This window comes from Brassica oleracea, chromosome C8 (assembly GCF_000695525.1).
Source record: "Brassica oleracea var. oleracea cultivar TO1000 chromosome C8, BOL, whole genome shotgun sequence".
NCBI lineage: Eukaryota > Viridiplantae > Streptophyta > Magnoliopsida > Brassicales > Brassicaceae > Brassica > Brassica oleracea.
In genome coordinates this window covers 32,556,253-32,582,612 of record NC_027755.1, presented here as the reverse complement: position 1 = coordinate 32,582,612, position 26,360 = coordinate 32,556,253, and the positions used below count along the sequence as shown (strand labels likewise).

Below are 26,360 nucleotides of genomic sequence, written 5' to 3'. Positions count from 1 at the left end.
TTGTTTTATGAGTTTTATGAAGTCAACTTAAACTTAAGTCTTTTATGAGACGTAGATTTGGGACAACCTGATTGCATTGGAACCAAACGCGGGATCTTCGTCCTTTTTGGACATCGTTAACAGTGACTGTGCACGCGGATGTACTGTATTTCTATAGAAATAAGGCATTTTGACTAGTGGTACCTTCATAACAATTTGTTAACAACCAAAATGCACACATTTTTAAATGCAAACACTTGCGAATTTTATCACAACAATTCATCAAAGGATTTTAACAAACACACAAAAAAAATCACAACAAAGGTACACATGCATGTGCATGTAAAGACGCGTAAATATATATAGTGCATCGTTATTGATGTATGAGCGCGAAGGCGTGTACTGAACAAATATCAAGAACCTGTTTTCTAACTAATTTTACATAAATATTTTAGTTATAAGCTTATAACTAGGTCGTTTGTGACCATATATAGTGAAAGAGTTAAAATGTGGACGACATTCTTCGTGTGACTTAAAATTATTGTATATATATAAATCACAATATGGAAACTTGATCACTATAAGGTTAATTATGATGAGGTGGGTGCGTAGTGGGCTGCATATAATCAAGATTGAATCCGGGATGTTCCTGATCCGGCCTAGGCAGCTTCTTTGAATATTTGGGAACTTTCCAAGTTCTTGAGACTCTTTTTGACGACACACTTGTTTTGACTAGTGAAGCTCGGTTTACTCTGCAATCGTCCTTCGTATTCTTCTCATTGAACTCACCATGATCACCTACGGCATGTTCGATCGGTGCTTCGCCTGATAAGGTTTTCGTGTCTTTTGTCGACGGGGCTTCTAGCTTTTTAATCTCTTCGTTGTTCTGTGCCATGGAAAAGGAATTTATATCGTTGTATAATATAACGTGTTTAATTAGTTTTCTGTTGATTTATTGTTCTATAGAATTAAACTAACTACACATTTTATGTTCAATAAAAACCCTATTCCAAATACAGGTGATTTGAAGAAGCATAAGTGCAACTGGCGACACTACTTGACACCCAAAGTTCTTATTGGTTTTAGTTCGTTTGGACGGACCCTACCTACAAATCTTCAGTATAAAGTATATTTGGTTTCAAGTGAGAAAATATGAAATTCAATCAGCTAAATAATAAAAATAAACACGCATATTTAAAGTTAACACGACCTCAAACACAAATTAACCGGTTGCAGTTACACATGTCAATATTAACATCTCCACGATCAGGAAATAGTCAAATCCGTAATTTGTTGTACTATATATGCGCATGTGAATTAGTCAAAACTGTTTTCTTACGAATATACCCTACATTTTATTGCACATACACGAACAAACCCTAACATTTTTCAAAACAACACAGGCACTAACATAAAAAAAAAATCAAAGGGGCTTACCTTCGCAATTAAGTTATCGCGATTCACATGGAGCTTCTTCTCCATGGGTCCAAGACGGCGAGACTCACATAAATAAGTCCGAGAAAGGATTACAAAACCAATAACAAAGAAACAGAAGCAACTAGTCCTCAACATATTCACGACGAGTAGTAAGCTAAAAAAGAGATGGCTATAACCAATCGACGATTGCCGACCAATATATATAGAGCTAGAAAGAGATATGACGGTTTGAAGATATCGTGATTGTTATAAATGCATAAGACAGAGAGATCGTGTAATAAATGAAGATATTGATAGAGAGAAAGAGATAAACTAAGAGTCGTCGATGATAGAGGAGAAAGAGAGAACATGCAAATGTATGGGTGAGAAGAAAAAGAGTAGAGAAGGTCAGATTATGGTGTTCATGTGGCCCCTCTTCTGTCTGAAGAATCCACCGACCCTAACCAGAGAAAACGTCCTAGCGAAAGTGAAAATACAAACTTGTGTCTTCTCTCTCATAGTTATAGCCTCCTCAGATTGACCGCTTAATATGAGTTTATGTATATTTTATACTATTACATATTACTATATTAGTAATATAGACCTAAAATCTAGCTACCCATCGGAACATGCAAAAAGGAGGATTAGGGTTTTGATGCATATGCTTCGTTGTTTATCCCAAGAGGTTTTAAATCTCTTACCTCTTTGTCTCTACGTTGAGGCCTTCAAACACTTTGCATGGTTTTACGTTACCTTGCTAACTTTGTCTCCTAATAACTCATTATTTAATTCACTTAGATGTATCTTCATGTGTGTATTTCTTGGGAAACTTACCATCCGCATAAAGGTCAATATTTTAGTGGCGATTAACAAAAAGGCAAGCAGACTTTTTCCGCCAAACATTCTTCAAACGGATTGTTTCATTTCTGACAGGTGAAAACTACATTTTCCTAAATTTTCATAATTAATTGTAACATGTGAAACGGGAAATAGAAGCTGATTAGGATTTATCAATGCTTGCAGTTTTGTTTCCTACAAAAAACCTTGAACTAAGCGAGTCATAGCTTATGTTCCAAGATTTTTAAAAAGAGTCCTTGCTAGTGAAACGGGAAATAGAAGCTGATTAGGAATTATCAATGCTTGCAGTTTTGTTTCCTACAAAAAACCTTGAACTAAGCGAGTCATAGCTTATGTTCCAAGATTTTTAAAAAGAGTCCTTGATAGCTTTATTTCATTGTATGCATGGCTTATTCATTGACTTAACGCCTCTTATTCAAAATCCAACAGAACCAACACCATGTATGATAAGATATTAATTGTGTGTTTAGTTGTTATAATAACTACCAAGTATGCAACGGTCTTGACTGTGATTGATTGTGTTTGGTCTATGTATTATTACATAAGATTTAACATTTAGATATATTGGTCAACTGTATACATGATACATGTTCAGTTGTTCATGTCTACGTGAACACAGTGACGTTATAACCACCTAGCTATTTTGTTGCATTACGATGACTTTATAGCAATTATATATGATATAATGCTAATAAAGTAATAATTTACACGCTTCTAATGACCAACGGACATAGTTTGATGTTATCAACAAGTGGATACTGGTCGGATATATAGTGTCTGCTAAAGCCCCAAAAGTCTTACCAGAATATGTATTTTATTTGTCTGAATGTACTTCTACTAAAGATAATTAAAGTTTCAAACATGCATATTGGAAGTTAAGTTAAAAATATTAACTAGTATATAAGTTAATATTAGACACAAAGTGTCCCACATCGGGATATTGGAAGAGATCTTAGTAATATATAAGTTAGATGAGTCACTCCAATTATCACCAGTTGGTTTTAGGTTAGAAGCTCATCTAGCTTAACATGGTATCAGAGTCCGATCCACGCAGTCCAACCCGATCCACATCGATCTGGTCCAAAGTTGGTCTATCGATCCTTGTCCGAGCATTCCGAGATTAACGCTTAAAGAGTCATCATCTCGAGTGGACATATTAGACACAAAATGTTCCATATCGGATGTTGGAAGAGATCCTTAGTAATATATAAGATAGATGGATCACTGCACTTATCACCAATTGATTTTAGGTTGCAAATCTATGTAGCTTAACATATAACAATCCCTTTATTATTGGTTAGTTTTAGGTTAAAAGCACGTCTAATTTAACATGTTATCAAAATTCGATCCATGCTATTACCGATTTGATCAACAAACTTGGTTTATCATCCATGTCTTAAGATTCCAAAATCAATGGCCAAAGAACCGTCACCTCGAATGACAGACACTATTAGAGAAGAAATATCTCGCATTAATTAATAATTTCAACACAAGATAAAATTCTTAGCAAAAAAAAACACAAGATAAAATTAGCAGTTACTATATATATGGTTAAAGTCATGCAAAATTATTATATATCTGTTTGACTGTACTCCGGTACAGATAACATATTTGAAGTTAATGGTTCGGAAACATGACCAACGTCTCACAAACGCACTAAAACCTTGTAGTTCAATAGCGAAACATTTGAAAATTTTGACACCAAACCTTGCAAACACGATAAGACCTTCTTGCCCATGACTTTCGTTCATTGAATTTATCTGATGGCGGTGGCAGAAAACGTGTTTGATTATTCATGAGATCGGATACTTTCCGGAAGCACACCAAAAACCGTGTCAAAGAGAAAGATTTTGTTTTATTTGGAACTTAGAAGGCATATCTATACATGAGACAATTTTGTTACATCCCGATGCGAGAGAGTACGAATCCGAAATCGTATATATTTGAGCGTTTTGTCAAATAATGCATTTGATTAGACATTAGGGTATAAATATATTTTTACAGGAGTCGTTGACATGGGAGAAGAAAACATTATGGAGATGGGAAAGAAAAGAAGAGAGTAAAGAACGTATGGGACCATTTTAGCAAAGCAGCAGACAAGTGTGCTTGGACCATCACCGCTCTGTTTTTATGTTTGCAAAAGATCGTGCCCTAGCCGCAACCCGAAGCCGCCATTGCCGTTAATTTCGACACGTGTCTCCTCCCCATGTGATTTGTCCTTTAACGCAACGTCGGCTCCAGATCGAGTACAAACAATACCCACCACTGTCTCGTCAAAGCCCAACACTAACCGTGGGCCTGGCCAGGAAATGTCGAGTCACTCTAACAACTTGAAACTAAAAAGTCTGCTTGGGAAAATTTTGAAATGAATCTCTAATGAAATAACCTGAGAATTCGCCATTTCGCCTACTGAAACGGTACTCACATTGAACCCAAAAAAATCTATACCGGTTCAATCAAACAATAAACCGGAAGCTCACCACCAGAATTTCTACAGTCACATCACCATCCATTTTGCTCTATCCATTTCTTGAATTTCACTTTCGTGGAGAAGGAAAATGCGCCGCTTTGCAAGTGTTCTTGAAGCTAAAATGGGTTTCTCGAGGTCTCCTGTCACCATAAAATCAAACTCCATGAAGCCTTACGAAGGAGTAGGCTAATGCACCAGTGAATACGTAACTATCAACTCTGTCCAATATTCCACCTGCAATTACACAATAACCGGTTAAGAGAGGACATTAAACAGGAACTGATGTATCAAGTGATTACCGTGACCAGGGATGAGTGAACCGGAGTCTTTGACACCCGCATCACGTTTGATCATTGACTCGGTTAAGTCACCAAACACCGATCCTAAGAAGTTAAGAACCCCAAAAGCTATCGTGCTGACAAGAGGCTGAGGCCATGACAAAGACTTGGAGAGTAAAACGGTAATGGTAATACAACCAACAAGTCCTGCAACAGCTCCTTCCCATGTCTTCTTTGGACTAATGCTTATAAGCGGAGTCTTCCCAAACGCCTGAAACTTTTTTACAATAAGAACCACAAACAAGACAAATGTGTTATTAGAACTAAACTGCATCAGAGACATTACCTTGCCACCAAGAAAAGCAAACGTATCCGAGGCAATGATACCGCAAAACGAAACCAATATCGCCACAAGCCCAACCGTCCAGTGCCCTTGACCACCGAGGAGAACTGGCCAGCTTCTTCCAAGAACAGGAGCAGTAAGACCACAACGCAGCTTAACCCAGAAACAAGGAAGATAGCCACAGTAAAACAGCCCGAACATAGTACTACTCAGCTGAGAGAAACGCGGGTTTCTTCCTCTTTGCAACAACAACGCCATCGCAACAACAAATGCTGATGACGTCACCGCGATATCTATATGACCAAAGTACCTACAAAGATCAAAAACCTTTTAAACCAGAACAAGGAGAAAAAGAGTTGAAAGTGAGTGAGTAAATGAAAGCTACTACTAACTCACAATGTGAGTATGGGCATAAGGGCACATATAACTGAGCAGACTCTAGACAGATAACGAGGAGGAGGTGTCATTCCTTGAGCGATGCCTTTGCTTCTCACTAACTCGAAATACTCTCGTGCACTTAGAAGCACCGCAGCTGCTACCGCTAATGTGAAAACCCATCCTCCAGCTAACACAACACCTCCTACAGATAACCCTATCCCTAGACCGGACACTACTCTCTTCTTGAACTGGCTTCTTGATTTCTCCCTCTGTTGATCTAAACTCAAATCTTCTTTAACTATTTCGTCTTCCTAAACATACAACAAGCAAGAAAGAAGCATAAAGGTATCTTCCTTTGAGTTGCTAAAGGGTAAGGAAAGAAGGCATAAAGTTACCTCCTTTGAGCTACCATCATCACCCAGATGCTCTGGTTCAACTCGAGCAACGGCGGTGATGACACGGCTTCGGTTAAATGAGAAGCGAGGATGAGAGGACGGTTTGGAAGCGAGGAGACGCAAATTAGAGTACTTTTTGGAGAGTTGGGGAAGGATTAGAGAGTTTGTAGGAGTGGAACGGCAAGGGCAGGTACAGAGAGAGAATGGTGCAGCAGGCTTGTAGTACCTGCATACTTCAACAAAAGGCGCCATTTTGGAATCTGAGATTGAAAAAGGAAGGATCTTTACGAAACCAGAAGAAGTCTCCGCATGGTGGAAGGAGGGAGAAGTTGAGGATTGTGATTCGGTGAATCTAATCGGCGAGTAGAGGAGATAATAGTTGTGGTGGTAACGACGGGAGGAGGTTATGAGCGAGAGCTCTACGCGCCTTTGGTTGTCGCGTGAAATTATCTAACCCTCTTTCTGTATCAGAGTCTTTAATAAGGCGCGTGGATAAGCAAAAGGCCTTATTAGTGTCTTTAAGAACTTGAAATCTCCGTCTTAAATGTTTACAGCTACCATTGAGCTTCAAACCGAACATTCATGATTATGCATGTAAAGCACGTTAACTACCATACCATACACATGTTTTTACTGTTGAAATACATAGCTGTTATAATCTTGTCACGTTTACAAATAAAGAAAGTTAAAAACAAAGCAAACTGAGTTATGAATTTTTTACTACCGGAATACAAATCATTTAGAGGCACCTTTTTTTTAGGTGACATTGTCAAATACAGAGAGAGAGAGAGAGAAAATGACTGACTCGAGAAAGAGTTAAAAATAAGTCTGTGGCGGTGTGTGGGACTAAGAACTCGAGGTGGTGGTTATGTGCTCTTCATAATGTATCCCAAAATCAGACCAATTAGTCCAAACAGAAGAACGTACATCAAAGGGATACCACTTTGGCTTCTCTTGCTGTCACGCCTCAACTGCTCCTGCACATCAACCAACTCTATGTCAGAAATCAAACTCAACATCTAAACCAAGGAAACTTTTGGAATATATAAGACTTGTTTTGGTTGATACTCTTTTAAGGTTAGATAGATCAATCATCTTCATTCATGGGGAGTTATAGCTGTTTTGAATGTCAAATGAGGAGAAAAGTAAAAGAACCTTCTTCTCAAGACCACGACATCAAACAGTCATCTTTTCGTTCGAAAACCAAGATTTAAAGTTAAGGAGTCAAGCGAAAGTTCTTTTACCAGTTCTCTTTGAAGTTTGTTGTTGAGTTGAATGGCAGACTGTTTTTCCTCGGTTAGCTTTGTGATGAGAGCTCTTGCCTGAAATCACACAAAACTCAGCTCTTCACAGAAAAATTATAGAATGATTTGACTTTCCTGGTATCTGGTGTCTAGTTAGAGCTAGTGGATATTGTACATATTAAAATATGCAAAAGCATCCATAAACTGATAAATATGTAATGGGCGGCTTGAGGACTTGACTGGGTTCTAAAAGTGTAATGAATCTTTAAAGTAATCAACAAAAAAAAAAAAGATTCCCTACCAAATACATCAGCTTTTAAAACCAACTTTCCACAAAAAGTAGTTCCCAAGTTGTAACTAATGACACTAAGATTTGTAAAACTAAAAAATAAAAATAGAAAACCTGACTGCAACAGATAAATTTCATATAGTTTTGATGGTTAAAAAAAGAACTGTGAATATATACCTCAGATGTGCCTTCTTGAGGTTCAACCTTGTCTGCGCTAAATCTCTGAAACTAAAATCAAAACACACATGAGAATCTACAATTAAGTAAATAGGAAATGTTACATCAACCAGAGCCCTGAAAGATAAAACTAGGCCTGGGCGTTCGGGTACCCGTTGGCATTCGGGTCGGGTTTTTCGGGTTTTCGGATTTTCGGGTTTACGCTTCTAGGTCTCATACTAAAATTTTATTAGTACGGGTCGGGTTCGGATAATAACACTTCGGGTTCAGTTCAAAATTGTAGTGCATCATAAAACCCATAAAGTAATCATATATCGTACGGATTCGGGTTATATCGGTTCGGTTCGGATATAACCAAAATAAAAAACAAAATTTTTGAAGTAAAACATAAAGAAAAACATTTAAATTAAATAAAAATTAATCTATCACATATAAAATTGATAAAATAACAATAAAATGTTAAATCAAGCATGAAAACAAACATCATTTGTAAACAATATGTATTGCCTTATAGAGAGTAGATTTTTTATTTCAATGAGTAAATTATAAAATTCTTATTTATAACTAATTGTGTACTTAAAGCATTTATTAGAATTTTAATATTTATTATTATATATAATATTACCACAAATATTGAATTTAATAATTGGAATACTTATATATATTTCAAAATATTTATATTGACTATTAATTACGGATTTTTCGGGTTACCCGTTCGGGTTCGGTTAATAACACTTCGGGTTCGGATATTTTTTGTACCACCCTACAAGACCCGTTCGGGTATTTTTACGTTTCGGGTCGGATAATGGGTCGGGTTTTTCGGTTCGGGTTCGGTTCGGATTTCGGGTTCCGGATTTTATGCCCATGCCTAGATAAAACATACAGAAAATTCAGAAGCCTGTCCGTTGTCAGAAACTGAAGCCCTTGGTGAAGAGCCCTCTTCGGAACCTTCATGGACAGGTGATGGTGGTTGTGGTGGAGAAACATAAGTAACTCTCAGCTTAGTCTCCTCAACCAGATACCCAGCCTCTTTACTAAACTGCAAATTTTTCATTACAAAAAAATAAACAAAAATGTGATTATCCGTATTAAAAAAAACAAATGGGAAATGAAGTAGTACCATCTCAGGAGTAACATCCTTGGCCGTGATACCAGGACTAGCAGTTACACCTTGAAGCAGAAACTTGTCCTTGCACTGCATATCCGAAGGCGCTTCCTTTTGAGCTTGCATTGTCACTACAAAAATGTTCAAAACTATTAATTTTTTTTTAATTTTATTTTACATTTACATTAAATGGATTTAATTATAAAATTATTTTGACAAGTTATCAAATTATATATAAAAAATAAACTAGACAAATTTGTGTGTTTGACTAATATTATTGTTTATTTTAATAGATTTAGAACAATTTATATCAATTTAGATTGATTTAGACCAATTTATATTGTTTTTAAAACAGTTTAAACCGATTTGAGTTGCATCAATCAGTAAATCGGTTTTTAAGAAAATTGTTTCGGGTATTGCAACCACAAACAAAGATGCATAGTGAAAGGATGAAATTCAACACAAAAAGAACAACAATACATAGAGAAAGAGAGAACGGACCAAGAACTTCACAAGTGGACCGTGGAAGAACAACTCCAGTGTTAGGCCTAACGCAATACTTCTTCGGATTCGTTGTCTTAACCTAACAAAAGAAAAAAAACCACAAAAACGGAGAAGCCTCAGAAACATTAGATACAACTCGATCCAAAGCCTGGAAATTTAGTACTATTATTACCTTAAACGCGACATGATTGTCGGTCTTGTTGGTCAAGTAAAGAGAGCATGAGATCTGCTTCCTCAATTCAACTACATCGAATCATATCAGAGAAGATGAATCATTAACACCTTAAAATCTGGATCTTGTCCGGACAAGAAGAAAGACATGCGAAATAACGAAAACGTGTCTGAAATAAGCTTACAAGGAAACTGAAGGTCGAGAGGCTCGACGGTAAGAAGCTCGCTGTTACTCATCTCGATCAGATCGCCGGAGACTCAAATAGATTCGTCCCGTGACGCGCGTCTCCGGTTCCGACAGAGCAGTCGTCGATCGAGATAGAGAGAGAGAATGGAGAAACTGGGACTTCGCTGTGTGTTTTGTTTCAGTCTCCAGGGTGTTATTGTCTTTCACAAAAAAAAACAATAATCATTACGAAAATTCAGTGACCAAATTAAAGAAGGGATTATCCCATGTTCGAAACTACGCCAGGCGCTAGTCGAAAGGCAACACCGGACCTAGCAAGTTACCGAAAAATCAGAGATTACGCGGTGATTAATCGGGGCCTAGGTTTAGGGTTTTTATATCGTTTATATAGTATATGTTGGTAGCTTTGGTAGTAAATGTCATTATATAACTTGGTCTAACGGTTAGAAGATATTAATCATATGGTCATGACCCGGGTTCGATATATGGTGTTTGTTATTTTACATTTTATTTGATTTTATCAGTTAAATATGAAATTACTACTCTAGCCTCATCAATTTTCTCACAAATATGTCGCTTCCTCTGCAACCTAATCGCCGCACTTTGTCATAACATATGATTGTCTTCGTTTTTTTTTTAGTTTTTTTTCTGGCTGCTTATAACAAGAATCATCCACGTTGCTATGAAAATAAATTATCTAGACCAAAACTTTGCAGACTATCAAATCGAACAAACGCGGTTGGAGATTTTAGGCGCCGATTTCAATAGTTCCACGGTTAACTCTCAAAGAATCGGTCTGCCACCTAGCCACTCCGATTAGCCCTTAGTCGCCACGGCCACCTTCCAATCAGCGATTATCCGGCCGTAAACTCGGCAACTCGGGCGAGTTTTTGAACAGAGGGATTATCAAATGCACTATTATTTTATTATAAATAAAAATTAATATATTGATTTTGTAAACGATAATTATTATTTTTAACAAATATTTACGTCTAGCGGTTTTACTTACAATATGTTTTTTTTTTAATCTCTAACAGTTTTGCTTACATCATATTAAATCATGGAAAATTTGGCAAAAAGAAACAAAACAACTATATTGTTGTCCTCCTAAAATTAAAACCAAAATCAATGTCCCTATAGTATAAACAATAATGAAAATCCAGTTTTGTCCTTTTTTTAAAACACAGTTAATAAAATTAAAATTTTACTTTAATGAAATAAAAAATAAAAAGTAAAAACTAAGAAGTAAAAAAAAAAGAAACAGAACCCTACCGTGGTCTCCTACCGCGATTTCGTTTTTGCCGTCAAACACCTTCTTTCTCTGGTCCGTCTAAGTTCGTCGGAAAGCTTCAACTCATCGTCACATCTCTCTGTCGTCCTCCTTCTTTTGTCTTTCCTCTTTGAAAAGACAATCACCTTGTAATCTCTGCCGATTACAATCGGAGTTGTTCAATCTTATTAGTTCTTTCTTAGGGTTTCGATTTGGGGGATATTTAGGTTTGGGTTTCGTTTTGTCTTGACTATCTGTTTATGTGTCTAGGGTTTCGATTTGTCTTTGTATTATAGTCTTGTTATAGTAGCTAGTCTCGTATTTGGAGTATAAAAGCTCATCTCTTTTTTTATTCCTTCAGTGTTTTCATGGCTGATGCCTATATCCACACCAGTTTGTTATCTAGGCAAGTTAAAACCTTTGTAGTTATTGTTTGTGTTTATGTAAATCGAAACACACTTGGTATCAGATTGGATTAGCCTTAACTAAAAACCACTACCTATATACTTGTCAGGAGCTTATGATGATGAGGAGGCTACTGCTAGAGCTTACGATCTTGCTGCCTTGAAATATTGGGGACCTGGAACACTTATCAGTTTTCAGGTGAGGTTACAATGAGAGTGTGTTTTTTTCTGAATTTATCTGTGTTCTTTATAGAGGAGTTGTTGTGGCCGAAGAGATTAGTGGTGGTGCAGTGAAAAAGAATGGTGGTCAAGGCGATGTGGTGGTCGTTGGATTCACGTCACACAGCTTGAGGTTGGAAGAAGAAGATCTCTGAGATCCAGTGAGGAGGTGGATTCACGGTTGAAGGGTCGAGACGACTAAGAAGATACACCATCGTTCCAGCTTTCTTATTTGCTCATCTCGATACAATTTTGAGTCCCCATGAACTCTGAAGGCGAGTTGCCCTTTTCTTTTATTATTCTCTTTATTGTTAAGTCATTTATATATGTGATGAGGCTTGTGTTTTGTGGTTCTGTTTCTGGTTAGAGGAGATTGGCTTTTATTTCAACATGAGGTACTTTAAAGATACGGTAACAGTTGGTGAATTTGGACGATGTTGAGAAGGTGGTGGTCGTGAGCAAGAGGTGGTGGCCATGAAGATTAGGTTTAGATTTTTTTTTGTTTAGTGTAAACAATTTTTTCGTTTAGTTTGATAAACCGTCATAATTTTGTAAACAATTTTGATTTATAAAAATATTTTACATTTATTTTTTATTTGTATTTTAGAATTTATTTATTTTAGAATATCTCTTTTTAAAAGACTATATAAACGCTATTATAATGCTTACCCTATATATAATAACAAAACTATAATAAATGCTATCATATTGTAAAACATCAATAGCATGTAAAAACTGCTATAATATACAACAATGTGCATCTTCTTATGTTAGATAGACCAAAGTTTGGAAGAACTAGGAAAAGAAGAATAAGCGCCACGAAGCACGTCCAAAATCGTTATGGTAACAAAGAAGACTCACATTTAGACTCACATTTAGGAAATATTATTTAAAAATAATAATAAAAAAGATTTAAGAGATTTAGAGAATATTTTCTAATCGTTTTTTCCTAAATTTTTGGATTTTGTTTAAAACTCTACTAGAATTTACATTCTACCAATATTAGAAAAGAGATGAAGTCATAGATAGAGAATACTGAATTTATAGATAAAAGAAAACTGCGTAGAATAATGTATATTTTGTCAAGACATATATGAAAATATTTAGTATGTCATGTGATCTACCAAAAATACAGAACATAGAAGGAATTGTAGATTTGTTATTCTTCCACACTATATGGATATGTTTTTGCTATATTGCGCATTCTACGTATGGTAGATCACTGTGTTTTCGGTGCATTGCGCATTCTACGTATGGTAGATAATTGTGTCTTACCTAGACTGCATTTTCTAAGTAGATGGTAGTTCTGATATTCTAACACTTTTAGTCCATTTTTAAATTTACTATTTTAATCCAAAAATATTTTTCATATATGCACATGCTTGACTACTTCATATTTTATATTTTTCTAAATTATTTTGCATTGTAAATATAATGATATGAATTTTTAGTTACAAAAAAGGTAATGAAAGTCCAAAAGTGAAAAAAGTTTATTTTGTACTAAAGGGACAATAGCATAGATTAGTTGTTCCTTTTTCCCGAATTCCCCTTAAATCATTCCTTTAAATGTTTTTTTTTTCTAAAATTCAAGACAAAAAATTGTTCTAAAAAGTTTGTATCTTTTATCTTTATTGTGTAATCTCTAATTGTTCGTGGGATTGATCCTAAACACCAATTACTATATTTTTCACATAAGAAATGCTTAAAGTTTTTTTTTTAATTGTAAAACTTAGATAGAATTGCTTATTTGATCATTTTATATGATATAGAAAAAACATTAAACAACTATTTTCTTGCCTACAACCCTTACTGTTAAAAGAATTTCCACAAATAGAGATTTTTCTATGAAGTATTTTTGGTAAAAATTTCTATGAAATATGCATTATATATATTTTGATTATCTCGGAAATAAATACCTAATCAATGCAGAGAATAATGTACAACTTAACAATATGAATATAAAAGAAATATGTTTTTGTTATAGTCACCAACAATAATAGCTACACATACAGTAGTTACAAATCTTTCTTTTTTTTCCTGATAGGACTAGCTTCAAAGGTAAACGAAAGGAACTGTCTTTACTCTGAAGCAACAGATTCTGGTTGCTGAGTTGTTGTTGTTCTAGATGCAAAACCAGCAAACCAAGCAACTCTCATGAGTTGCATCCCCAAGATCAACACCCACCAAGAGACTAGCCCACGAATCATATGAACCACCCAACCCGGTGCGTTAACCTCTGCGCTTAGTTTCAACCCTCTCATAAGTTGCAGAACTCTGTAAGCCTCGTAGACAACCGGTGTCACTAGCCAAACCGGTGATTGCCAGCTCCACGTGAGGATCTCTGTTAGTGTCTGAACCGCGAGAAGGATGAAGTAAGGGAAGAGGAGAACAGCCACAGACAAGAAGGGAAGCTCGGGTTGGAGAGAAAGGAGTAAACCGGTTTGGGATCCCAAGAGAAGTAGCGTCGGTACGAGAAACCCGGTTACGAGTGCAAAAACGTTCCAAAACTTATAACTAAACGGTGGTTGGCTCTTGCAGGGTTGCGATGGATCTTTAGGACGTGCGCAAGAATCAGCCATTAACAAGAAAAGGGTTGCTCCGAGGTTGAAAATGCAGTCTAAACCGATTAATGAAAGCACACTAACCACTTTTGAACCGACGTAAACCGATGACAATGGAAGCCATAGAGTAGGTGCCATACCACTTGTGAGTAGAACAGATGGGCCTAAAAGCCATATTGGCCATTTAAGAACCTGAATTTGCTGCGTTGAAACAACTTTCTCATCATCTTCAGTCTCGGATACGATAGACTCGAACACGTTCTTGGTTTTTTCTAATACTATACCACCAGCTTCTTCTGTGGAAGCTTGAATAAAAGGTGCTTGTTCCCATTGAGATTAGTATTCAACTAACGAGTAAGAATCAATTCTTTGCTTGGGATTAGATGTAAGACGTAAACTTCGATATGAGATTCGAGAAACTGAAACTCACCGGCGAAACGCAGAACGGTCAGAATCCCATTGGATATTTCTCTTTACAACTCGTGGGAGGAATTCGGACAACAGAGAGTTTATGTCGGAACTCGGAACAAAAAACACAAAGAGTGGGGCCCGTCTTGTTATATAGTATGATGTGTATACAACTTTAATAGTCGGCCCATCTTATTATAAAGCCCATAAAGAACTAAAGATGTTGAATACTCGAGCCATTCTTGTTATAAGACCCACCACAAATCTGTAGCTTGAGACCGTTTTATATTCCTTTGTATGTGATTAGCCAAGTCTCGTCGGGATCACCAAATCTCTCTTGCGTCTAGGTGAAGTTACGATCTCTTGTAAGTTCCTTTGAGTTTCACATGATCTCCCCGATTATTTTTTATGTTTGTTATCCAAGAACGTGGATCCAATTAAACCATGCACACGTTATTCATTATCAATTCTTTTTGAGTCAAAATTAAAATAGTGATTCAAAACGGTTGATGTTGTTGAAAGCTACTGAATGAATCAGTTGACCAATTACGCTTCATTGTACGTTTTTTTTCTAACGTTGAACTCACTGTTATTTTTTAAGATTGGAATATTTCTGTTAGACCGATAATTAAGTACTATGAATTTCTAAAAAGAGAGTTGGTTTTGCAAATATAATGTAGTTAACTGAGACATTTTCTGAAGTATATCATAACAACGGGTTGAAAGATCAGGGTGATGTGTCATATGTGTTTAGTAAAAGTAACTATTAACAAAAAATTATCAAGAAAAAACAAACTTTAGTTAGGAAAAGCACAAAAGGTAGTGTACATAAGAAAATTAAATGAAGAAGACTTCAAACGCAAGCTGGTCCATCAAGTCATAGAGTCACTTTAATCACGCCCAACCAGACAAATAGGCACATCTTTCTTTGTGCTTCTCTGTTTGAACCACACCATTGTGATTTGTCTCCTTTGTTTATTATGATATCAGGTTAATTTTACTATGATACTACCAATATTTCTACCAACAAATAATAATTTACATCAAAGAGATCGTTGATAAATAAAATAAGAAGTAGAAAAAGAGGAATCCAAATATTTGATGCTCTTTCTATATACCTATTTCCTGAAACGTGTTATCTACTAATTTAGTGGCAATCCGTCCTTTAATGCGATGCGTTTGCTAAGTGAAAATGCCATTGTGTGAATTCAATATTTGTTTATACAGTTTCTATTTATTTAATGAGTTATGGCAACCAATTGCATCAACAAGGTTTATATTACAGGTTTTTCGTGGTGTTAGTACAACAAAAATTTACATTCCAGATAAAAACCCTGAATTCTAAAATGAATCAAAGTGAACCAAAGTGAACGACAAAGTTTACACTAACAGTATGTTATTGGTTTCTGATAGAACTATTTTGTAATACCCGTACTCTCCAAAATAAAATAATAAATAATAATCGTGAAATCTCTATTTATTAATCTTCATAAATCGTTAGCACATATCATAAGTCCGACAAATTGTCATAAATCCAAATAACTAAATAAATCCAGAAAAATACGATAAGACCATAAAACCCGCAAGTCTGAAATGAAAAAAAGTAAACGCCCAAAAGCATCAATCTGATAGTAATCACTCATGCTCGACAGTCTCACCTGGATATGGGAAAAAAGAAGGGTGAGCAACATGGGAGTTACTCAGTGAGGTATGGGATGCTAAGTCGCAAACCAGTGACTCAGTACATAGCACTACGACTATGTAGGCCTAGCTCTAGCATGAAACAAACCCGGCACGTAATGCGCCACACATAACAACCAATGCGCTTATAGTACATAGCTATTCGTTGCACCCCGCATTCTCCTCATACGGATATAGAATAAATATTCATGTATACCAAAAGTATGCGTAGTACATAAGTGCTTCCATGTACTCCCACATTCTCTTCATACACAATGCTACGTAGTATAGAAGTGCTTCCCTACCCTCCCGCAGCTCATGCGTGGTACAGAAGTGCTTCCCTGTACGCCCCGCAATCTCAACTCAAACAATTGCCACGTAGTACAGAAGTGCTTTCCTGTCCGCTCGCAGGTCATACGTGGTACAGAAGTGCTTCCTTGTACGCCCCGTAATCTCCACACAAATAGGCCGATACAGAAGTACTTCCCTATATCCGGCTAACCAATCCATACTATATGTATACTTATATATAACCGTCTTTTAACATCAACCAAATCAATCAACTGTTGAATCATCTAATTTCCTATCTCCGGTTTAAACAAATAATAAAATAAAAACAAACAAGACTCCAGTTAGACTCGATTCACAGAGACGGAACATGTTTCGAAACTAAACTTTCCATAATGGTAGTACTAAACTAGCACGAGATTAAACGGAATAACCCTCACCTTAGCCACTAAATGAAATGGACAACAGACGATACGGTCAACTGCGACACGAGAATTAATGGCTTAGGTCCATAAGAAACTTTCCTAAAATAATAGATTTAGGGTTTCCAAATTAGAAGACTAGGTTTATGATTTTCGGATTTGAACAGAGTTGATACCCGAAATTAAAATGGCCATAACTTCCTAACTGTACTTCAGTTTGGCGATCTGAAGAATGATCTGGAAAGCTGACAACGAGACATTTCCAAAGGTATCTCACTCGTTTTTTAATTCAGTCGGGATAAACAGAAAAACGCTTATGAAGTTGACTGTTTGTGGACTCGCTCTGCAGAGATCAGTCTCAAATAATCAACCATAACATTTAAACCGAAATTCTAAATGATGATCCGCTTTCTGATATAGGTAGATCTGTGAGTTTAGAATATACCATAAAAATTTGACGTCAAAATTCTATGATTTGGTAATCCATTCCTGACTTTCCCCAATACTGGTCTCAGATGTGTTATGCAGAAATATCCCTTGGTAAAACACACGTAACTTTTAGAATACATATCCGATTGGAGATCCGCTTTCTATAACACGTAGAGAAAAGAGTTGGCTACTTACTCCCAGAAGATGACTGTCATTGATGGTCGTTGGACCAACTAATGGAGGGAGAAACGTGAAGATGGCTTTTGGTGGCTAATGAAGAAGATGATGGTGATGAAAGATGGCTGCGCTACCGTTCACGTTTTAGGTTTTAAGAATAAAGAAATACTTATAATTAATATATAAGCATGTCTGGTTTACTAAACCATTAAGGAGAAATTATTTTTCAGATTGGTTTAGTCTAAATAAATAATCAAACCAAACTTTAATCATGGTTTGTTGAAACCGGGTCGTTACAATTCTTCCCCACTTAAATAGGAATTCGTCCCGAATTCAGATCTTGATTTCGCTTCTCTGTATTGACAGTAGGAATATGATTAACTGTTGGCTCACACAAACCTTAAGATAACTACCACTTGACCAAACTCAAACTCACAAAGCAATAAATAATCTCAGTACCAACTAGGACGAGAGTTGTCATGAACCACAACCGATTAATACGAGTTTAGTAATTAAGCAAGATATGTTATAGAAAAACAACGTATTAAACCACAAGAATTAAAAATAACAAAACGTACATAGTGGATCCCGACTCAACATCCTCCTAATCTTGTGTAGCAAAAACTCATTGGTCGATGGTTTGGCGCTTAGGCAGTGGTGATTCCTCTGCATGTTCCCTCCTCGGGCAATCCCCGAAAATATGACCTAGCTGGCCACAGTTAAAGCAATCCATAGTAGCTGTTCTGGGTTAAACAATCTGTCTAACTGAATCCGCATTCAATGGTTTAAACCGGCAGTTTCTCGCCATGTGGCATGTCCGTCCACATGAATGCACTCTCCATAATGATTGCCCTTGCAACCGGGGCAGCTAGGTGGTTCTAACTCGCCCAATGTTCTCTTTTGTGACTCTAAAGTCTTCCCAACTTTAGGCTGAGCTTATTTAAAGAGTTTCAGCTCCTCTGCCAAACCTGCTTCCTGCTCAGCAGCTTTCTCCACCAAATCCCCCAATCTGTAGTAAGTGACGACACAACATCTGTTGCGAATTTCGACTCGCATCCCAACCAAAAACTTTCTAATCAGGTCTTCCTCAGTAATACCACCTCTTGCAAACCTGCGAAGTCGGTTGAACTCAACCTCATACTCCCTGATTGTCATGTCACCCTGGCTCACATGCTCGAAGTCACTCTTCTTCTTATCCATAGCTTCTTTTGGAAAGTACTTCCTATCAAACTCCCGGATAAAATCTGCAAAGGTAAGCCTGTCAGGCCCACGATGGCCCAATCGCACTCCCTCCCACCACACAAGTGCATCTCCACGAAGGTACTGCATAGCCAACCTAAGCGAAGCCTCTGGTCACTCAATAATCTCTAATTTTTGTTGCAGACTAAGCTTCCAATCATGTGCAACTGTAGCATCCACTGTTCCCCCAAAATGTTCCATATCCATGTTTCGCATCTGACTCGTGAGTCTATAAAACTTCTCATCATAAGCACGGTAAGCCGGTAAAGGTTGCTGCAAACCATGAGGGAGCTGCTGTGCTGGAACCCCCTGCATAGGAACCTGAGGAATATGCATATGCGGCGGTGGATCCTGCTGTGGTGGGATATGATGTGGTGGAATCTCCTGCGGTGGAATCTGCTGACCAGCAGCCAACTGACGGGCAACTTCCTGTGCTGCTACACTAGCAGCTTCTTGTGCAGCTACACGGGCAGCTTCATGGGTAACTTGTTGAATAGCAGTCAGCAGCCTGGGTAGCTGCTTGCTGAACCATCTGCATGAGCGCAGCCTGGTCAAACTATGGGGCTGCATGATGCACACCCTCTGCATGAACACCCCCTGCAGCACCCTGCTCATCCACAACTTCACAAGCATCAGCTCTGACCCTAACGGTGCGAGTACGCTTACCTCCTCTTTTTGGTGGCATCTAAATAGAGAATGGGCGACACGATTAATTTCTGTTAAATCGGAACACTATCGATTACTGAAAAATAACCGAACAAAAAGGTGCTATACTTTTTTTTTTTTGTAAAATTCCAATCCCATAAATATTTCGAAATCGTCAAAAACCGATTAAAACAAAGTCTCATAAATCGCCATCCCGAGTCGGAGCCAGGACGGAACCCCGCTTTGATACCAAATTGTAATACTCGTACTCTCCTAAATAAAATAATAAATAATAATTGTGAAATCTCTATTTATTAATCCTCATAAATCGTCTACACATATCATAAATCCGACAAATAGTCATGAATCCAAATAATGGAATAAATCTAGAAAATACGATAAAACCATAAAACCCGCAAGTCTGAAATGGAAAGAAGTAAACGCCCAAAATCACCAATCCGATAGCAATCACTCATGCTCGACAGTCTAACCTGGAAGGGGGAGAAAAGAGGGGTGAGCAACAGGGGAGTTACTCAGTGAGGTATGGGATGCTAAGCCGTAAACCACTGACTCAGTACATAGCACTACGACTATGTAGGCCTAGCTCTAGCATGAAACAAACACAGCACCTAATGCGCCACACATAACAACCAATGTGCTTATAGTACATAGCTATTCGTTGCACCCCGCATTCTCTTCATACGGATATATAATAAATATTCATGTATACCAAAAGTATGCGTAGTACAGAAGTGCTTCCATGTACTCCCACATTCTCCTCATACACAATGCTACGTAGTATAGAAATGCTTCCCTACACTCCCGCAGCTCATGCGTGGTACAAAAGTGCTTCCTTGTACACCCCGCAATCTCAACTCAAACAATTGCCACGTAGTACAGAAGTGCTTCCCTGTACGCCCGCAGCTCATACGTGGTACATAAGTGCTTCTTTGTACGCCCCATAATCTCCACACAAATAGGCCGATACAGAAGTACTTCCATGTATCCGGCTAACCAATGTATACTATATGTATTCTTATATATAACCGTCTTTTAACATCAACCAAATCAATCAACTGTTGAATCATCTAATTTTCTATCTCCGGTTTAGACAAAGAATAAAATAAAAACAAACAAGACTCCAGTTAGACTCGATTCACTGAGACGGAACATGTTTTGAAACTAAACTTTCCATAATGGTAGTACTAAACTAGCACGGAACTAAACGGAATAACCCTCATCTTAGCCACTGGATGAAATGGACAACAGACGATATGGTCAACTGCGACATGAGAATTAATGGCTTAGGTCCATAAGAAACTTTCCTAAAACAATAGATTTTAGGGTTTCCAAATTAGAAGACTAGGTTTATGATTTTGTGATTTGAACATAGTTGATAACCGAAATTAAAATGGTCATAACTTCCTAATTGTACCTCAGTTTATCGATCTGGAGAATGATCTGGAAAGCTGACAACGAGACATTTCCAAAGGTATCTCGCTCGTTTTCTAAGTCAGTCGGGATAAACATGAAAACGCTTATGAAGTTGACTGTTCGTGGACTCGCTCTGCAGAGATCAGTCTCAAATAAACAACCATAACATTTAAACCAAAATTCCAAATGATGATCCGCTTTATGTAACACGTAAAGAAAAGAGTTGGCTACTTACTCCCAGAAGATGACGGTCAATGATGGTCGTTGGACAAACTAATGGAGGGAGAAACGTTAAGAGGGCTTGAGGTGGCTAATGAAGAAGATGATGGTGATGAAAAATGGCTGCGCTACAGTTCACGTTTTAGGTTTTAAGAATAAAGAAATACTTATAATTAATATATAAGTATGTCTGGTTTACTAAACCATTAAAGAGAAATTATTTTTCAGATTGGTTTAGTCTAAATGAATAATCAAACCAAATTTTAATTATGGTTTGTTAAAATCGGGTCGTTATATATTTATCATCTAGATTAAAGAGAAATTATAATTCCTTACGTAGTGTTCAAAAAAAAATTATAAATCCTTATGTTTCTATTAATGTATCCCACGTCGGGTGAGATGTGGTTTCTTGGGCAATATATATGTGACGTGGTAATCTTCTGCTCTTGAGCTGGCTTGTAACGTGAGTTAAGCCATAATTTCATATAGATTTAAAAGTCTTTCCTAAGCACTCATGCTTGTCCAATCAACATCAACAACAATGTGAAGTAAGCCATAAGTTGAGTAGACCAAACTAGTTCAACTTTGTAATCGTATTAATTTTTGGTTGGAGGTTTGTGTAGGCTTTTGCTTTATTCTTTTCATAGTCGAATATTAGTGAAGGTTAGTGTCAGTCTCAGGATCTTGTACCAACGGCTGACATCAAAGGGGCTCACAATTGTGGACACAGAAGATGCATTTATCATGAAAAGTGATTTCATTTACTATTTAACCCTACGTTTTTTTTCTAATTCACTCACTATACTTTTTCAATTCAACTCCAAACACTTTAATGCCTCCAAAGTTTGGAAAAAGATCTTATCAAATTAAATGATTTCATGAGACTAATCTCACCAAAAATGTAGTGCCAGTATAGTCAACCTTGCCATTACTTGGATACAACCACTCTGAATCACAATGTGTTGGATTCTAATGGGGTGGTGAAAGTTAGTGGGTTTTGCTTCAAGTCATAAGTAAAGAATAAAGTATAATTCAACACTTGTGGTAGACCAAACGCAAAACTACTTATGCATACTTGTGGCATTGGTACATATGTACCCCGGCCTATGAAGTTTGAAGTATGGCTTTATTAAAGAAACGTCTTCTTTACTTCAAAGACTAAAATGTCTTGGGTCCTTGAAAATGATTTTTTGTTTGTTTCAGTGCCTTGACTACTCTAATACAAAGAGAAATGAGATAAGTCAAGTGAGGGCACTACTGCTAGTAGCTTTCAAAAGTCCCAAAACTACAATTCAACATAAGCACAGAGCCGGCCCTGAGTGGAAGCGGACCAAGCAGTTGCTTCCGGCCGACAAATAATAACTATATTTTCGGCCGAAATTTGACAGTAAGTTCCTTTAGCTAATTTGGTCATGGCACTATGGTTAACTGTCCAAGGTGATGAGTTCGAACGCTTCCCCCATCATAATACAACTATTTTTTATTCAGTGTTAATACTTAATACTAATCGGCCCAATAATTTTTTTTTGCTTCTGGCCCCTAGATTCTTAGGACCGGCTCTGCATAAGCATATAGTATACATTGGAAGTCTATAAAAACTAAGTAGAAGCTTATTTGAATGTTCTTTGATTGATATGGTTAAGGCCAACACGACGTGAGGCCAAGACCTGGCGTTAGAACATGTAAAAGTAGCCTCTACTTTTCATTTAAATTAACATTTTAAGTTTTTATTTTCTAACAAAATAAATAATAACAGTAAAAAAGAAAAAGATTCAAACTTTACGAAAACATGGACGACCCGAATCACGCAAAGTCTGTTACCTTTTTCAAGCATTCATTGAAACACCATAGAGACTTCTTCTTCCTCGGTTGGTGCAGGAAGATTAAGATCTATCATCTTCTCTTTCACTGACTCAATCCGTACTTGATGATGATGATTTACAGACAAGTTCCCTAGTCCGTGTGATCTCTTATGCCCACCAAGTGCTTGTCCCGACGCGAAAACTCTAAGACAAATCGGACATTCATGGATTCTCTTCTCGGCAGCAACAAGCACAATATCGTAATCTGTTTTGTTGGTGACTCTGTTCTTCTTGTGGCTTGCTCTATGCCCACCTAATGCTTGATAAGATTTAAACACCTTCCCACATGTCTCGCACGTGTATCTCCCTTTCGTAGTTGTTGTTGCTCGATTAATCATCTTGTCGCCTTCTGATGCTTCTGCGTCGATCTCTTCCACTACTTCTTTACTACTACTAACTTTGTTCTTCCTCCATTTGTCTCTCGAGAGCATCATGAGGCAAAGGGCCAGATCTTCCTCCGTCGTTGTATCAGAAGCTGAGCTTTGAGGAGGCTCAGCCTCAGGCTCGTTCTTGTAACCGAGTTGACTCGTTTTCATCTTCTTGCTCGCGAACGAATCGAGTTTCCGAGTTCGCTTGGAACGTTTCCGTTTCAAGTTAACAATATCCCTCGACGACTCTGTCTCGCTTCCATCATCATCCATCGTTGGATGCTTCTCCTCCCTCGACCCACTGATCTTTTGTTCTTGTCCTTCTTCAGACGAAGAAACATCCGACTTACTCTCATCACCGAGTTGACTCGGCCTTTCCTCTTCTTCTTGAATGCTAAACTTGTGAAGAGTGGGCATGTGAGATCTCATGTGGCCACCTAATGCTCTTCCGTTGACGAAGCTCTTAAAGCAAAACTTGCGCTTGTAGCTTTCCATCTTCAATAACAAAGACAAAAGAAGCAAGAAGAGGAGGAAAAAAAAGTAGAGAGAAGTGGAATCTACAAGCATTCAAGCTTAATATTTGTATACAACACGCTCGAGAAGATTATTAGAAAAAAAAAACAACTAAAATTAAATTCGTTTATTTACTGTTTAACAAAACTTGAAAACAGAAAGTGGAAAAGAAAAAAATCTAATTAAAGCGTATGCATGAAGTTGAAGAAGAGACAATGTAACATGCGAGCCTTGCCCGTTTCTGCTAATATTTTCTTGAATTTCCCGATCTACCCTTCTATTTATGTTTGGTTTAAAAATAGTTTCTGGTCACCAGGAATAGCAGACGCAATGCAGCTGCTTTTCTCTATTTTTAGGTATTTTCCTCGCCAAAATTAATTAATTTACGTGAAACCCTGTAAGGGGTATACTCGGGACTTCAAAACTTGCTGTTGTCCGAAAGTCTTGTGTAATAAGGTTGTAACCAACAAAAACAAAACGTTGTCCAAAAATGATGCGAGGATGTTAGCATCGTTTGCCTGTGAGATTACAGTACGTGACAGTCACGTAGTATTCCAGCGACGGTTGTTTAGATTACATTCACCGATCAGTAACTTTTTTTTTTTTTTGTTTAAAACACCGATCAGTAACTTTAAATAGCAAAAACATCAGGTTAAATTCAATGTGATTTGACCATTACTCACAACAGATTCAAAATACGTTTATAACAGATGAGTTAAGTTTAAATGCATAGATCACTACTGATAAATGATAGCCAAAGCAGCATTCGATGTATGATTTAGTTTTTTCCTTTTCATTTGGATATTTGTTGGTTAAAAGAAAACATGAAAAATTTACCGTTGTGTTAGGAAGTAGAACAAGTCAAGATGCCATAGTTTGAGCAAATCCATTACCAATTTAGAGTTTTTGCTTTTTTTATTCTAACAAAAAAAAAGAATAACGTGTATATTTTAAGTTCATATTTGTATTTTATAGTAAAACGCGTTTTAATACTTTTAACCTCAAAAATCTTCATATAGTTAGGTTGTTTACAACAACGAGACTTTGTTGTAAGTGAGTTTAAGTAATCTTTGTTTACCAAACTTGTGAAAATGTCGTTTTGCGTTAATTATGTTAACCTTTTCGTTCACATGAAAACCATTTCACACCTCTCCTAAACTGATCCGATCGGGTCTAAAGACTGTGTAGTATGTACCACCATATTCAAAGCGAAACCAAACCGGTTAATATTTATAATATCATGGGCTTTGTAGGCCTATAGACTACAACCATAAGCCCACAGTAACAATGAACAATGTTAAAATCTTCAAAGCGCGGATAATCCATTGTTATTGGGTAAGGAGTGTTGCTAAAAAAACATTTGGGTAAGGAGTTTGTTTGGGTCTTATTAGCCCAAGTATATCTAAGCGGTGATACATGCCTCATTAGGTAGATGCTCGTGAACCACAGTACAGTATCAATAGATACTTCGTATTCTTATACAAATGGCACGAAGCATTACGGCTGATTAGTTTAAACGAAAAGGCATTTTACTTTGTATTCTTACAATGGCTTGTGAACCCTTTCAGTTTGACCTTATCAAAAGAACTTTTTAGTTAATCTAAGCTAGACGGTAGAAATTCACAAATGTTATGAAAGTCAGAAAAAGCGGCTACCGTTTTCGTTGAAAATATAAAAAGACGTGGGGTCTGCTTCACTATTTGTACAGTGAATTTCTCTTCTATATAAACGATCGTTTCGATCATTGTAAACACACCATTTCTTCTCCTTCTAATAACACATCCTCTCTTGTTATCAGTATTATCTTCTCCTACGGGTATAAAATTTTGCTCTTATTTAAATTCCCGCGATACAATAAAATTCCAGTTCCTTTTATAACACGTTATCAGCACGATCACTCTGCGATTCGGTAAAATTTATTTGTATCATTTATACCCTGTTATAATGGTCGGTATACCGCCTCTACTATTATTTATATCATGTTATAATGGCCGGAATACCGCCTATATTATTTACTAGTAATTTAATTTATTTATTGGTCGGCCGAGCCGCCTTATATCCTGTTTATTATTTATTGGTCGGCCGAGCCGCCTTATATCCTGTTTATTATTTATTGGTCGGCCGAGCCGCCTTATATCCTGTTTATTATTTATTGGTCGGCCGAGCCGCCTTATATCCTGTTTATTATTTATTGGTCGGCCGAGCCGCCTTATATCCTGTTTATTATTTATTGGTCGGCCGAGCCGCCTTATATCCTGTTTATTATTTATTGGTCGGCCGAGCCGCCTTATATCCTGTTTATTATTTATTGGTCGGCCGAGCCGCCTTATATCCTGTTTATTATTTATTGGTCGGCCGAGCCGCCTTATATCCTGTTTATTATTTATTGGTCGGCCGAGCCGCCTTATATCCTGTTTATTATTTATTG

The 26,360-nt window shown here is 37.1% G+C and overlaps 5 protein-coding genes across 6 annotated transcripts; all 5 read right to left on the bottom strand.

The window, feature by feature from the left end:
* Positions 1-561: 561 nt before the first annotated feature.
* On the bottom strand, positions 562-1,900 carry LOC106311201. Its single transcript, XM_013748421.1, has 2 exons — positions 1,417-1,900; positions 562-865 (listed from the first exon to the last, which is right to left on the bottom strand). Exons 1-2 carry the CDS (start codon positions 1,549-1,551, stop codon positions 566-568), a joined length of 435 nt encoding a protein of 144 aa, XP_013603875.1. The 5' UTR covers positions 1,552-1,900; the 3' UTR covers positions 562-565.
* A 2,303-nt stretch (positions 1,901-4,203) lies between these two features.
* LOC106312068 (phosphatidate cytidylyltransferase 5, chloroplastic) lies at positions 4,204-6,505 on the bottom strand. The gene is made up of 5 exons (XM_013749445.1): positions 6,118-6,505; positions 5,741-6,033; positions 5,348-5,654; positions 5,023-5,272; positions 4,204-4,957 (listed from the first exon to the last, which is right to left on the bottom strand). The coding sequence occupies exons 1-5, from the start codon at positions 6,367-6,369 to the stop codon at positions 4,878-4,880; spliced, it is 1,182 nt and encodes a 393-aa protein (XP_013604899.1). The 5' UTR covers positions 6,370-6,505; the 3' UTR covers positions 4,204-4,877.
* A 262-nt stretch (positions 6,506-6,767) lies between these two features.
* LOC106312070 (vesicle-associated protein 1-1) lies at positions 6,768-10,013 on the bottom strand. 2 transcript variants are annotated; one of them, XM_013749446.1, is made up of 8 exons: positions 9,793-10,013; positions 9,609-9,679; positions 9,434-9,515; positions 8,948-9,063; positions 8,711-8,866; positions 7,828-7,878; positions 7,362-7,439; positions 6,768-7,094 (listed from the first exon to the last, which is right to left on the bottom strand). In XM_013749446.1, the coding sequence occupies exons 1-8, from the start codon at positions 9,842-9,844 to the stop codon at positions 6,984-6,986; spliced, it is 717 nt and encodes a 238-aa protein (XP_013604900.1). In that variant the 5' UTR covers positions 9,845-10,013; the 3' UTR covers positions 6,768-6,983. The 2 variants fall into 2 exon arrangements, with proteins under 2 accessions (XP_013604900.1, XP_013604901.1); XM_013749447.1 differs by having other exon boundaries at positions 7,828-7,872.
* A 3,607-nt stretch (positions 10,014-13,620) lies between these two features.
* Positions 13,621-14,584, bottom strand: LOC106309210 (the record flags this gene model as incomplete). The annotated part of the gene is made up of 1 exon (XM_013746268.1): positions 13,621-14,584. A coding segment is annotated over one exon (819 nt), but the record flags the coding sequence as incomplete, so codon positions are not given.
* An 8,242-nt stretch (positions 14,585-22,826) lies between these two features.
* Positions 22,827-24,108, bottom strand: LOC106310166 (zinc finger protein ZAT9-like). Its single transcript, XM_013747383.1, has one exon. It carries the CDS (start codon positions 23,984-23,986, stop codon positions 23,024-23,026), a length of 963 nt encoding a protein of 320 aa, XP_013602837.1. The 5' UTR covers positions 23,987-24,108; the 3' UTR covers positions 22,827-23,023.
* Between the last annotated feature and the right edge of the window lie 2,252 nt (positions 24,109-26,360).